This window comes from Marmota flaviventris, chromosome 18 (assembly GCF_047511675.1).
Source record: "Marmota flaviventris isolate mMarFla1 chromosome 18, mMarFla1.hap1, whole genome shotgun sequence".
NCBI lineage: Eukaryota > Metazoa > Chordata > Mammalia > Rodentia > Sciuridae > Marmota > Marmota flaviventris.
The window spans coordinates 18,899,485-18,912,943 of record NC_092515.1 but is presented as its reverse complement, the minus strand read 5'-3'; the positions used below and the strand labels follow the sequence as shown (position 1 = coordinate 18,912,943).

The 13,459-nt window shown below is 53.3% G+C and overlaps 1 protein-coding gene across 1 annotated transcript in view; it reads right to left on the bottom strand.

Annotated features, from left to right (window-relative positions):
- The window catches only part of Pepd (peptidase D), a 115,630-nt gene extending 108,219 nt beyond the window's left edge, over positions 1-7,411 (bottom strand). The window contains exon 1 of the mRNA XM_027941411.2: positions 7,343-7,411. Within this exon, the coding sequence (XP_027797212.2) occupies positions 7,343-7,359 (17 nt within the window). The 5' untranslated portion in view covers positions 7,360-7,411. The remainder of the gene's footprint in view (positions 1-7,342) is intronic.
- Between the last annotated feature and the right edge of the window lie 6,048 nt (positions 7,412-13,459).

The following is a 13,459-nucleotide window of genomic DNA, read 5'->3' as shown; positions in this document are numbered from 1 at the left end:
CCTTTTGATCCGCATCTCAGACCCCAGTCACCTTAAACTCAGCAGACACAACAGACCCAATCCTGCCTGCTGGTGCCACCAGGAGGGCGCCTCTGCCTGACTGTTGCAGAGTCATCCTCATCTCCTCTCTCATCCGCCCCTGGTCAGCAAAGCCACGGGCTCTAGCATCCACACACACCCAGGACCTGACCCCTCACCTGTTGGGGACCACCTCCCACCTGGACCACTGCAAGGAACTCTCAGGTATTCTCTTGGTCCCAGCTCCCTGCCCCTCACCAGCTCCTCGTGGGCTCAGAACAAGGAGCAGGCTACTCCCTGCTGATGAGGGGGTCAAGAAAAGGTTTCCTCCCCTGCAATGTGGGCCTCCTCTACCCTCCCTCAACACCAGGAAGGCGCCGTCCTTTGCTGCTGCTGTTGCTGCTGCTATCGCCAAAGGGACTGCTCTCCTGCGGTGCCCACTCTCGTCCACGCTCTGTCCACACCTCTGCAGAAACACCTCCCTCTCCCCAGAGCAGCGTCTCCTCGTCATCCACCCAAACCCCAGCCCCTGCTCCTCCGCCTCTCCAGCATCATAACTAAGGAATTCATTAGCTCGCTGGGTGAGATCCAAGTCCCATGAGAGGGACAAAGGCTACCTGTCCAACAAATTAGGAGGGAAGGAAGGGCAGAGTCAGCAGGCCAGCTGGAAACCAAAGTATGAAGAGACGAGTGACCGGGGTGGAGAGGGGTTAGGCAGAGGTGGGGTACGTGGGAGGGAGCCCCCAAAGACTCTCAGCCAGGAGACAGTGCTCAAGGAAGGCAGGGACAACCCAGAGCTAGCGCAAGCAGAGAGGGTTCTGCCTGGGGAGAAACCTTCCCTCACAGCAACATGGCCTTCAAGAGGCCTCAGGGCACCTCATCTGAGACCCTCGGAGGACCCAGCCCTCCTGCCAGGGACACAAGCAGGTGGTGCCTCTTGTAGATCTTGGCCCCAGAGCCACCTTCTAACAAGGTCTTCTCATGTTTCCCTCTTTGAACCTGCAACACTTGTCCTGCTGACCCCCATGTTGCATTGGGCAAGTTTCCCTCCAGATCCCCCCCACCCACTCTGCCCAGATGGACTCGGCCCTAACAGTCTGCCTCCTGCCTCTGGCCTCTAGGTGGGCCGAGACAACAGGAGGTATAAGAGATGGGGGATAACAAGGACAGAGAACCTACACCCATGCTCCTCCCTGGCTGGCCATGAAACTAAATGACCTACGGCAGTCCCTCCACACAGGGGCCACAGCTCTGGCCAGGCCACCTGAGCCCTGGTGCAGTCCTCCCAGAATACTAAACAGCTTCTCTCCTCTTCCTTCCAGGTTCCCGTCACCTGCCCACAGCTCTGAGAACTGTCCCTACATTAAACTATCTTCCAACACCCTTAAGCGGGCTCCTGGCTTCAGACTTGATCCTTGGCCTTCTACTCTAAAGCAGTGTGTGCCCTGGCGCTGTCCTCTCTGCCCACTTGCCCCATGAGACACAGATCTAAGCCTGCTCTGGTCACTACTGCATACTGGGCCTAGCACCCTGCGTGACACACAGCAAGCTCTCAGTAAGGATCTGCTGAGTGTACGACTCACAGCTGAAACACCAGGCCACACTCCAAGCTGTGCAGATCAAAGGTGCCACATCAGCACCAGCGGGGCAGGAAGCAGACCCTTGGGTTCCCTTCTGGTCAGAAGGGTGTAAGGGTCAGGATCAACCCACACACACCAACAGGGCTAGACCCTCCCTGGGCACATGCCCGTCCTTCCTCCCAGGATAAGCAGATGGTGGGTGGACCCAAGTGACCAGGGCTTCCTCTATGCCAGGGTGCTTCTCTGTCATGCTCAGCCCAAGGGAACTTGGTGACAGCTTGTAAACATGGCTGTCCCAGCTGGCCCTGCTATCAGGAAGTGAAAGTGTATCTGTCACATCCATGCACAGGGGTCCCCCACAGCCTCCTACACCCTTTCCTTCATCGGGCAAAGGCCACGGTGCAGGGTGGGCACAGGGGAGAAACTCATCTCTACAGACTCCCTGTCAGCACAGAGGCAATGACGATGGGACCCTGCTACAGATGGCCTCAGCCAGCATCACCCAACAGCACCACTGGCTGAACATGTCCAACAGGGGCCACCTCTTCTCCCACGGCTCCACCTCCCTCTGACCAGTCTCCACCTTAAGCATGTGGGGTGCTGCCTCCACCTGGCCTGTGACCACACTCCACCTGGGGGGTGCTCAGAAGGGCTGGGCCTCTTGTCAGATCCTTTGGAGAGGCCGAAATCCCTTGGGGCACCCACACTGGGGTTTATTGGCCGTTATATTTAAGGGATTTGAGCACCAGCAGATATTGGTATTTGAGGGGGGTCGTCCAGGAACCAATCCCCCTAGGACACTCAGGGACGACTGCACTTATGACTTCCACAGGGCTCAGACTGAATGAGCTCAACCTGGCCAGGGCTCTGGGCCTGAGGGCAGCTCAGCCTGAACTACAGGGCAATGTTCCACAGTCACTAATTACTGCAGGACACCCCGGAATCAAGGCTTAGAGAGACATGCCCTTTGATTTCTCACAGCATAAACCAAACCCCCAGAGAGACGGTCAGGCCCACAGCCAAGGCAGGTGTCTTCTGCCTGCAAATTCAGCAAAAGCAGCACTAATAAAATATCTCCAACTGGTTTCTGCTGGAGCTTTTATTAACTGGCTCTTGGAATTTAAAAGGCACAAGCCATGTCATCCCCGAGACCCAGGACAAATAAGGCCCACTTCACTGCAAACAGTCAAGGACACAGGGATGCCCCAGAGGAGCAGCTGGGGCACGAACAAGCAGACAAGCCTCTGGCCCTACAGGACAGCCCCCCAACCCCACCAGACAGCCACCAAGGGCCAGCAAGCAACCCAGGGCCAAAAGCAGAGCAACCGGCAATGGGTCAACCCCCAAGGAGGGTGATGTCATTGCCCCTATAACTGTCCCTGTCCTATAAAATCTGTGTCCCCATATCAGTGCCACCCTCTCCTTTACCCTCAAAGACCACCTGTGAGGTTCTGACCTAAGGACTGTGGACCCCTGGGGAGTCACACATAGGATTTAGAGGCTTCATCCTCTTTTTGGGAAAAAATCAGACCTTTATTCTTTAATTTCTAATACAAATTTACATTTTTTTCCAACTACTGATGTAAGCAACTAATCACTCAGAATCAGCAATGCATGTGAATTTATCACCCACAGAAATCACAGGCACTTTCAATTCACAGTATTGCTGTCAAAATCAAAGTAGTTATCAGACCTGCTGTTAGCTTTTATTAGTTAATGTGTTAATAAAGAAACATATGATCAATCGCAAATTTAACATTTTGATAAGTGTATTTTCATATAATGGATATTCCTTGTAATCCTCCGTAATTATTTCATGAATTAAAAAATATTAGGCCAAGAAGGGTGCTGCCATGGTTTGTCCCCAAAGGTTCATGTGATAAGAGACCTGGTCGCCCACGTAATAGGGAGTGGAACCTTTAAGAGGTGGGGCTGACTGGGAGGTGCTTAATTCACTGGGGGGTACCACCCTCAGAGGAGGCTGATACCTGTCTCCCCAGAATGGGTCAGGCCTGGCAGGACTGGAATAGTTACTGTGGCAGTAGATTATTATAAAATGAGTTCAGCTTTCTCAGCTGGTTCTTTTGCTACAAGACCCCTCTCTTCCCCACAAACAGCTTCCTATTCTCTCATGTGCTCCTGCTGTGTGATGCTATCTGCCTCTGCAGCATGAGGCCCTCAAGAGATGCAGTCAGCTGATCTAGCCTCCAGAACTATGAACCAAAATAAATCTCTTCACTTTAAAAAGTACCACGTCTTGGGTATTTTATTATAGCAACACAAAATAGACTGGCAGGAGCACAGGTTTCACCAATGCCCGTGGGGTCCACAGCACAAACCAGGGTAAGACTCCTGCACTACAGTGTGAAGTCACTTCTCAACAGGGCCACACTGTTAAGCTCCCGGTAAGAAGCCAGCCAACAACTAGCCAGCTTCTCAACTCTCAGCCTCCGGCATAGGGCCAGGCATCGAGTAGAGACTTGGGAAGCCTTCTGGCTACCTAACCATCATCAAGGCCGGCGGTCACCTGGCTGGAGAGGGCCTCAAAGCAGCTGGTGAGCATTCCCACTCCACTTCCTCCACTACAAGGAGGATGAGGGGGTCAAGCACACACAGGGACCAACAGAGGGCCTAAGTGGAAATAGAACCAAGTCTAGGAAAAGTCGGGGAGAGCAAAGGGGCACTCAAGGGCAAACGTGGCTGCCACAGACCTACCATCTGCAGCTCCCAGTGCTCGCCCAAGGCCTTGACTCCGGAGCACAAGGTTCACATCAAGGCGGGACAGAGGGGCAGGCTTTTGACCAAGAACATCTCCAGATACTCTCCAGAAGAATGCTGACTTCAGTGTGGCCTATGGCCCAACAGGGCCACACCCAGGGCACTCACCTGCTGCTTCCCTTGACTCTGCAACAGTTCCTGGGTGTCTCTCAGTTAAAGAATGAGAGCTAGATCCATCCCACTCCTTGGAATTCGGTCCCCCTTCCACCCACAACTTCTTTCCTCAGTTGCCAAGTGTCTCTCAAGACAGCAGGACAGGATGCTGGACTAATTTAGAGTAAATGCCCCTTTCATGTGTGTGGCACATTTCACCAAGCACCAGTCACAGAGCGTCCACAGATGGCCCTGGGGATATAAGCTGAATGGGTTCCGGGGCTCCTAGAATGCCAGGAGAGGCAGGAAAGGAAGACACCCCCCACCCAGTCATGACGGGCGGGTGAGGAAACAGGTCCTGCCAGTCAGGAAAACTTGGATCCTCTGGAGCTCTGAGTAGGAAGCCTGAGTTCTGAGTAGGAGGCCAGGAAATGTCTCTGGGAGGAGGAACCATCTGAGCTGGGCCTGCAAGTGTGTGAATAATCTTGTAATCATGTCAGAGGACAGGGGTGGTCCAGGACCAGAAGGGGAGGGGGCCAAGGAGTGAGAATGGAAAAAGCCACGTGAGGGAGCAGATGCAGACAGGTCTGGCTGGAGCTGAAAGGTCCCAACTCTGTCCACAGAAAGCTCAAAGCCCGGCTCAAGAAGGCAGGGTTGCCTCTCACCAAGTGCCACTGGATGGGGGCCCTCTTCGTGGAAGAATTAATGGTGAGTGCAGCTGACCCTCAGGAGGCTGTGAGACCCTCTGTCTCAAAACAGAAGCCTCTGCCCAGGCAGGCCAGAGTAGTACCTACCCTGAAACACTTCCCAGAGGAGCCTCTTAAATTACTAAGTGAGCCTGAGATGCTACTCAGGGCTTCCACTGTTCCCCAATTCATGTGTGGCACACCTCAGTCACATGGGACTCTCAGGGAGCTCCCCAGTCCCAGGCTCTGGTAGGACTCTATGAGCAACCAAATCTAACTCCCTGGCCATGACTTAATGGCTCATTATGCATGATACTCTGATCTGTCCCGTGAATACTGCAGCTGGGAGTGGGGTTTTGCTGGGGACATACTCAAATCTCTTGGGGAAGCAAGTGGGCTTAACCTCAGGCTCAAAGTCTCTAAGAGAAGCCCTGTACAGCTTGGGATGGCCCTTCCCAAGGAGGCCCTGCCCAGCCTCTGGAAGCTCCCCTACCTGTCAGGTTTCCCTTCTAACAGTGACCCTTTCCAAAGCTTCTCTCAATTCTGCTTTAACCTCCTCATCCATCTTGTGTGATGACCCAGAGAATCAGTTCTGCTACAAAAGCCCTTCCTTCCAGTATTCAGTCAGTTCCAATCACCAGTTTGGCTCCTCTATACCTTCAGAAGAGGAGCAGGCCTTAGACCAGCCTGGAGCCCTTACCAAAATGCAGCCCCTGGCACTCCCTGTAGCCACCTGACCAGCCCAAACAGAGAGATAACCAACCCACAGCAGATGCCAGACTACACCTACTGCTCACTTTGTTCCTTAAGACAGAGTCACAGGCTGGGTTCAAAGCTCTGATCCTGAACTCCTTCACACCAAATTGGGACTTTGGTCTGCAAAGTTCTCTACCAGAAGTGTCTCATTGCTTAACTCCTAACACAAAGATCATCCAGGGAATGAAGCCTTCCCATATTCTCCCCTGACCTTAGAGTCCATGTCCCTCCAAAGCACACTCCAAGACCTGAGGCAGAGAGATGACAGAGCCCTGTATGTCCATCTACCCCAGTGGCCTGTGAGTACCCAAGTGTTGGCCCAAGTGCTGTACTTGGAACACAGCAGGGGCCCACTAAATGTCTGATTTGTACATTCAAAGTTTTCCCAACCTTGAGGGTCAACTGATAACCTACTGTGCTGTCGTTCTCCCCACCTCCCCCAAAATGCATTATGTCCACTAGCTTCCCCATTCTGATCTCAGTTCCCACCCTGGTATCTGAGATGCTGCTCCCTTCTACCCCTACCCTTCCTAGTGCCCTGCGCCACCAGACCCACAACCCCTTCTACTGAAATCACAGCCACCAGGGGAGCAAGCTCCTTAAAAAGTAGATCCCAGTTGATTAAAACCTCTCCCACCCCTCAGGACAAAGTCTGGAGAGGCCAGCTGGGCCACCACACCCTCTAGCCCAGGGATGCACCCCTCCTCCCTGTCCCCAGGACACTCCTCAACTCTCAGTCTTTATCTCTTAACCTTTGCTCAAATATTCCCTCATCTGGAACAATCTCCCCAACCCTTTGGTGACAATGCTCCCCACTAGGACAACTAATTCTTCTTTCATTCTGAAGAATTATGGATCTCCTACTGTGTGCAGGGGGCTGGGCCAGTGAGACCCCCTGTGAACCGTGAACCATTGATGAACTCCACATTTTATCAGGCCACAGGCCTACGAAAGTATGACAGGTAGTTAGGGAAGAGGAGCTGACATCTGGGCCCCGAAAGAAGGGGGAAGCGCCCCTTTGGCAAAGGGGGTTCCACGCCCACCTCAAACACTAGCCCCTTCGGGAAGCGCCTGGGGACCAGCAGCCAGGGCCCGGCCACCTTCCCCTCTGAGGGGCGTGGCATGGACACTCTGTCAACCTGGGCCCCCACCTTGGCCGCACACAGTGAGGCCGCCACAGGCGTGCGGCTGAGGCCTGGAGCCAGGGGAGCCCCAGCATAAGGTGAGCAGCGGGAGGGTGCAGGGGGCTGCGGGCACCAACGCTGGCCCTGGCTGGGCAGGGCGGCCGCTGGGCCGGCGGGAAGAAGCGCACAGCCCGCTGCCACACGAGGAGCCCGGCCGAGCCCGGGGGCTCTCACCCCCTGTCCAGCGGGGAACACCGAGGTCCCCTCTCCGTGGCCGGCAAGAGCGAGGGAGAGGAGCCCCACTCACCTCGCAGCAGACGCCATGTTCACTCGGCGCACGCGTCACGTGAAGTACGGCGTCAGCTGAACCCGGCCCGGTCCCACTGTAGAGGGCGGAACGGGGGCGTGTCCCCGGGAGGGGCGTGTCCTGGGCGCCTCTGCCCCGCCCCCTCCAGAGCGGGGGCTCCGCTGGACGCAGAGGCCGAGCGCTGGACCGTGGAGAGCATTGAAGCACCAACCTCCGGCTGCAGGCGAGGTACGAGGCTGGACCGAACATATATTCCCACCCCTTTCTAGGATGGGAGGAAGTGACCCGAGACTGTACACACCTTGATTCTGCTTCAGCCCGGGACCGGGCTTCCCAACACTCCCGCGGGAAGAACTCATCTGAATAAAGAAACCTTGGGAGGACGTCAAGAATGGTAGTGCACACCTGTAATCTCAGTGACCACTCCGGAGGCTGAGGGAGGAGGATAGCAAGTTCGAGGCCAGCCTCGAAATGAAATTCTCAAAATGAAATTTATAAAGGGCGGGGGTTGTAACTCAGTGGTTGAGCGCCCCTGGTTTCAAGCCTCTGTTTGGGGACAGAGGGTGGTGGGAAAGAGGGGAATGAGGGAGTCTCTGAACCAGGTTAGAGAAAGGAAAGAACTTGAAAAAAGCTGGGGCAATTGGAGGAACGGAAACCTTGAGGAAAGGGGGTGTAGGAGAGAGGTACAGCCTGAGGTAAGCAAGGGCCAGATCCTGTAGGGCCTTGAGTATGGGGCTTGGGAGTTAGGTCTGGTAGGATCTTTTTTCCAAGCCTCCTCAATTCCATAATAGAGAAGAACCTGGAGGAGGGAAGGAATAGAGAGGAGTGGCCCAGTGGAGAGGGGTGCAGGATGGCTTGCTTCTCTGCCCAGCTGGGCTCTGGTGTTGGTGCAGAGTCCTACAGAGAAGGAGGAGTTGGGCATGGTGGTGCATGCCTGTAATCCCAGCAATTGGGGAGGCTGAGGCTGGAGGATCACAAGTTCCAAGCCAGTCTCAGCAACTTAGGCCCTGAGCAACTTGGTGAGAACTTGTCTCAAAATTTAAAAAATAAAAAGGGCTGGGGATGTGGCTCAGTGGTAAGCGCTCCTGGGTTCAATCCCCAGTACCAAAAAGGAAAAAAAAAAAAGTGGGGGAAGATGTAACACTCAGAAAGCAGGTGCTGCCCTCCCTACTGCCTACTGCCAACAGGTATGGAGCACTTATAGGCAGGCACTGACCCAAATGCTTTGCCAACATCAGCTCTCAGAAATTCCTCAAAAGCCCTGTGAGATAAGGATTATCCTTAATGCCATTTTACAGATGAGGGAACTGAGGCCCAAAGAGATAAGTAACAAACCTGAACTCACACAGGTCAGAGAGTCCTGGAGAAATTGTACCCTGTCCCATTATGTAGTAGCCCCACCTTCAGCTGAAGAGACTCCCTGATAAAGGACAAACTTTGAAAAATAACAAAAGATGAGCATAAAGCTATTTGTGCCACTTTGTCAAAGGAACAACTGCTCCCAACTAATGCAATCCCACCACCACTTCTTTTGACATAAAATGTCAAAAGTAAGCCGACTGCCAGCTCCTAATGCTTACTAATGTGAAAAAGAATTATCCTAAATAGTTACAAATAATAGGGAGAGGGCATGAGACAACTGAATGGAGCACCCTTGTCAGTGGGCAGTGGAGGGAGGTCCTCCCCACCCAGCCCATCTGAATGGTAGGCCTCTAGGCAGGGTGGGTCCTGCCAGGGGTTACATCAGTCTGGACTCCAGCAGGGCTGGCCCCCATCCTTCACCCCTCCCCATCAGAGGTCCAACAGGGCTGCCCCCCTCCCTTGCTTCTGTCCATCAGAGGCTCTGGCTGGGCTTCCAGGAGAAACCGCTCAGGGTGTGGGAGAAGATTGCGTAGTTACTCATGCAGGGCAGACCCAGGATGCTGCTGGGCTGCTGGGAGCCAGGAGGCAATTGGGGAAAGATTGATTTTATAGAGTCGGAGTGGGAGTGTGTAAATCAGCCCAGGGAGAGAGCAGGCAGCATGCTCACACCTCACACAGCCTCCGAGGTCACAGGCCTCAGGGAAACAGTCTTTCCCCACCATGGTCTACAGGTGGCTGGGAGGTGAATGTGCTCCCCCAGCCCAGTACCCGGAGCATCGTTAGTCTTCACAAGTGCCCCCGCCCAAGCAGACACCTGCAGAAGACGTTCCATCCTGGAGAGTCTCCTTCTTTGTCCCTGTGACACTAGGTCCAACCAGGTGCCTTGCCCACCCATTTCCCAGTAGCCACTGTTCCTTTGGAGCTCCGTGCACACTGCTGATAGCTGGCCATCTGGAGATGGCCGGCCAGCCAGACTCTGTCTTGTGAGCCACCCTTGTGGTCACGCAGAGGTGTCCCCCAAGAGCCATGACATGAGCCCTGTTCCTCTGCTACTGCATATCAAGGGCACCGGTCTGCTGGAAGTTCTGTGGGACCACAGGTGGCCCGGATGCTGATTCTGACCCTGGGTGGTGCCACCCACGGTCCAACGATGCGACAAAGGATAGGGGGGCCAGACCCTGCCCTGGAGGATCTTCAGTCTGGGGGAAGAGGAGGAAGAGGAGCCCTCCAGATGGTCCCCAAGAAGCCTACCATCTGGAGGAGGGGGCAAGGTTTTGTGTTGCTACTTAGCTTGTGGGCAGTGACGGAGGGATTCAGCGCAGGAAAGACGTGGAGTCCAAGTTCATCTCTCAGGCAGGAGTTGAAAAGGGTTGAGGGGAGCCTGGAGAGAGCCAGCAAGATGCCCTCCACCCATGGCTGTCTCACTGTAGTTGTATGAACAGGTCCCACCATCCACATTTGCAATGTCAGCAACTCCGGCAGCCACAGCCCTCCAAGTTCCGAGGCCAGCATGGCCTGCTGCCTCCTCCAAGGCCACCCAGGCTCCTTCAGAGTCACCACCAGCCCCTCAGAGGAGCCCCACGTCACATCCTTATTCCTGCTGTCCCTCCCTGAGCCCAGCCCATCTGGGCATCCATCTTCCTGCAGAAAAGAGTTGGGCAGCAGCCGAGGGACCTTCCCTAGGAAGCCCCCATCACTTCCTCAGATGAAGTGGTCCCCGCTGTGTGCTTTGCCAGGGTCTACGAGGCAATTCAAGATGAGAAATGGAACAGGGACTTCGCAGAGACCAATCATTCCAGCAGCACCTTCAAAACAGCGAAGGAAACAAGCTCTTTTTGTGTGTGTGAAAATGGGGGATATATTGTTTTTCACTGTTTGGAAGACTGTTTTCTCATCTTGAAATCACAAGCTGTTTTCTTCCAGCGAGACTTACAAATACATCCAATTATCGACATTCAATCTAGGAAATAAAGTTCTGAAATTGTTTTCTTCCACACACATGGAGTGGGCCGGCCAGGTTGTACAGGTGATAATTACTTTTATTTCTTACAAGCCGTGCCGGCGCAGAGTGGCTGGCAGATCCACCTTTTATTGCTTCCACGTTTATTACGTCGCCTGTCTGTGTTGGGCTAGCCGTTGGTGTAACTGTCCTACCCCAATTCAAGATCTCGATCAAATGAGTGAAACCCCTAAATTCAAAAGGATGAGTGCTAAGTTCCAGAGCAGGGGGGATTCAGTTCTGTAGTCCATGTCCTGCAGAGAAACTCCGTGGAGGGAACAGATTGCCTCTGCCCAGCTCCGAGTCATTGAACGTCACTGATGGGACCACGGGTCCCCCCTGGCATTTAAAACTGTCCCTCTCAGAGACTCCCACCAAGGTGGTACAGTACAATCATACCCTGTCCATACCCTGGATATCCATCCTGTCCCTTTTGGCTTCTTCTGGGGGCGGGGGCGGGGGTGGGGAGTCCCTGGCATCTCACCAAGTTTCATTTTCCAAACAAGAAGGGGGTTAAGATGCTGGGAAATCTTAATAAAGCCCGATATAGTGATGGATCAGTTTGGAGTTACCGGCACCCCCTTCCTAAATGAGACGTTTGCTTCCATAAACTCATCCTGAATGTTGCCATCAGAAAGTCTAGCTATTTTTATTCCAGCCTAGGTGTGAATTTCTGAGTTTCATGGTTTTGCATGATTTTGATGATCTGTTTACATAGGGGAAACGTTAATTTTCATTTCTTCGGCTCTTAAGCTCTTATCTAACTCTGCCTATGTGTCATTGCCAAATGAATATCCCCAAACATGAATGCCATGTCCAAGTTTGTGGTGAGAAAGAACTGCATGCTAGTCTAGAGTCCAGGCAGGGGGACATCTCTGGTCCTCAGTTTCTTGGTTTAGTGGTGGAAACAACTGGCCTTTGCTTCCCATATAGGGCAGTTCCAAGGGTCAGATGGGGCTTCAAACACCATGGCCTTTGGGGAACAGTTTAAGATGACACAAATGTGGAACTTATAAGTTTCATTATTAGGACACTTATTGTTATTTGAGAACATGAACACAATGACAAGGAATGTGGATATAGGAACCTAGATCTGATTCCTAGCTTTGCTATCTACTTACTGTGTGGCTTTGAGAAAATTACCCAACTTCTCTGAGCCTCCATTTCCTCATGGATAAAAGGAAAATGATAGATCCCAGCCCAGAAGATTGTTGAGGGGATTATATAGGGTGATCCCAGGAGACACTTAGCTCGGCCCCTGGCTTTATTTCCATGATCATGTGAAAAGTGGGGGCAGTGGGGAGGGACTAGCATCTCATCCCCGAGGTGTGAAGATGAGTGAGTCACTCTGTGAGGTCACTCTAGCCCTGTCCACCTACAGAACAACCTTGACCCAAAAGGGTGAGTCCATAATCCCACACCAAGGTAGCCAGTGTGTAGCTTCTTCAAGAGAATTGGCTGGGCCCTGGGACTGCCATACCACCTCTGCTACTTGGAGTGGCAGCCCAGTCAACACAGAGCTGCTAACAGGATGAAGGGAAACAAGAGCAAAAGGTGGGAGGAGGCTGCAGAGACAGTTTCCTGTTGTACTCTGCCTCTGACCCAGCCTGAGTCTTCAGCTCACAGGGCTCTGCTTACAGGCAGGAAATTTGTTTGTTGGTTGGTACCTGGGATTGAACTCAGGGGCACTCGACCACTGAGCCACATCCCCAGCCCTATTTTGTATTTTATTTAGAAACAGGGTCTCACTGAGTTGCTTAGTACCTTACTATTGCTGAGGCTGGCTTTGAACTCTCAACTCTCCTATCTCAGCCTTCCAAGCTGCTAGGATCACAGGCATGCCCACCGCGCCTGGCATAGGCAGGGTTTTGAATATAGGGAAGAGGGTCTGCAAGGAGGTTTGTTAGAAGGGTTAGGGACATAAAATAGCTTGCAAAATGGACCTCAAATTCTCCTTGCTGTGTCCACATCCTTGCATTGTGATGCTCCAGCTGCTCCCATCCAGAGGTGGAGTCTGTTTCAGTAGCCCCTGACTCTGGATAATGAGATACTAGAAAAAAACAGAGGCCTTGAAAGGTGCTCACCCACTGGGTTCACCCTCTTGCCACTATTGGGAGTCCTGCCAACCACCACCGTGGGAAGATGCCCTAGCTAACCTGCCGAGATGCCTGGTCACCAGCCTGCCAAGCAGCAGACACACAGGCAAGGCCAGCTTAGATTATGCAGCCTCCAGTCAACCTGACAGCTGACTGCAGAACCATGAATGAGTTCAGCAGAGACCAGCTGAGCCAGCTGCAGATTCCCGAGCTACATCAATGGTTATTTTTTGGCTGTGATATGGGACAGTTTGTTATGCAATGATCATAAGTGGCCTAGAGCAGAAGGAAGAGACCCTGGGATTACTGTCCCAAAGAGGTGACAGGGGCAGATGCTGCAGGAGCTATTTGCACACAGAGCTCTGGGAGGTGCAGGGTCCCTGCAGCACTGCTATGGAGCCCTGGGGAGAAAGTCTGACTTCCCCCTCACCCCAGCCTGGAGTACAGAATGGCCTCAGTGCAGAGAAGCCTGCAGGGATCCCTATTCTGCTTGGGTACCATGTGGCTGCACTGCCTTGGGGGGTTGGGGAGGCAGCACCCCCCTACATAGATACCCATAGCATATAGGGAGCTGGACAGTATGTTTGCAGAGAGGTAGTGCCCAGGGTGGGGCTTCCTGGACTTGAAGTACAGCAGGACTCTGAGAGCTTCTGTAAAAAT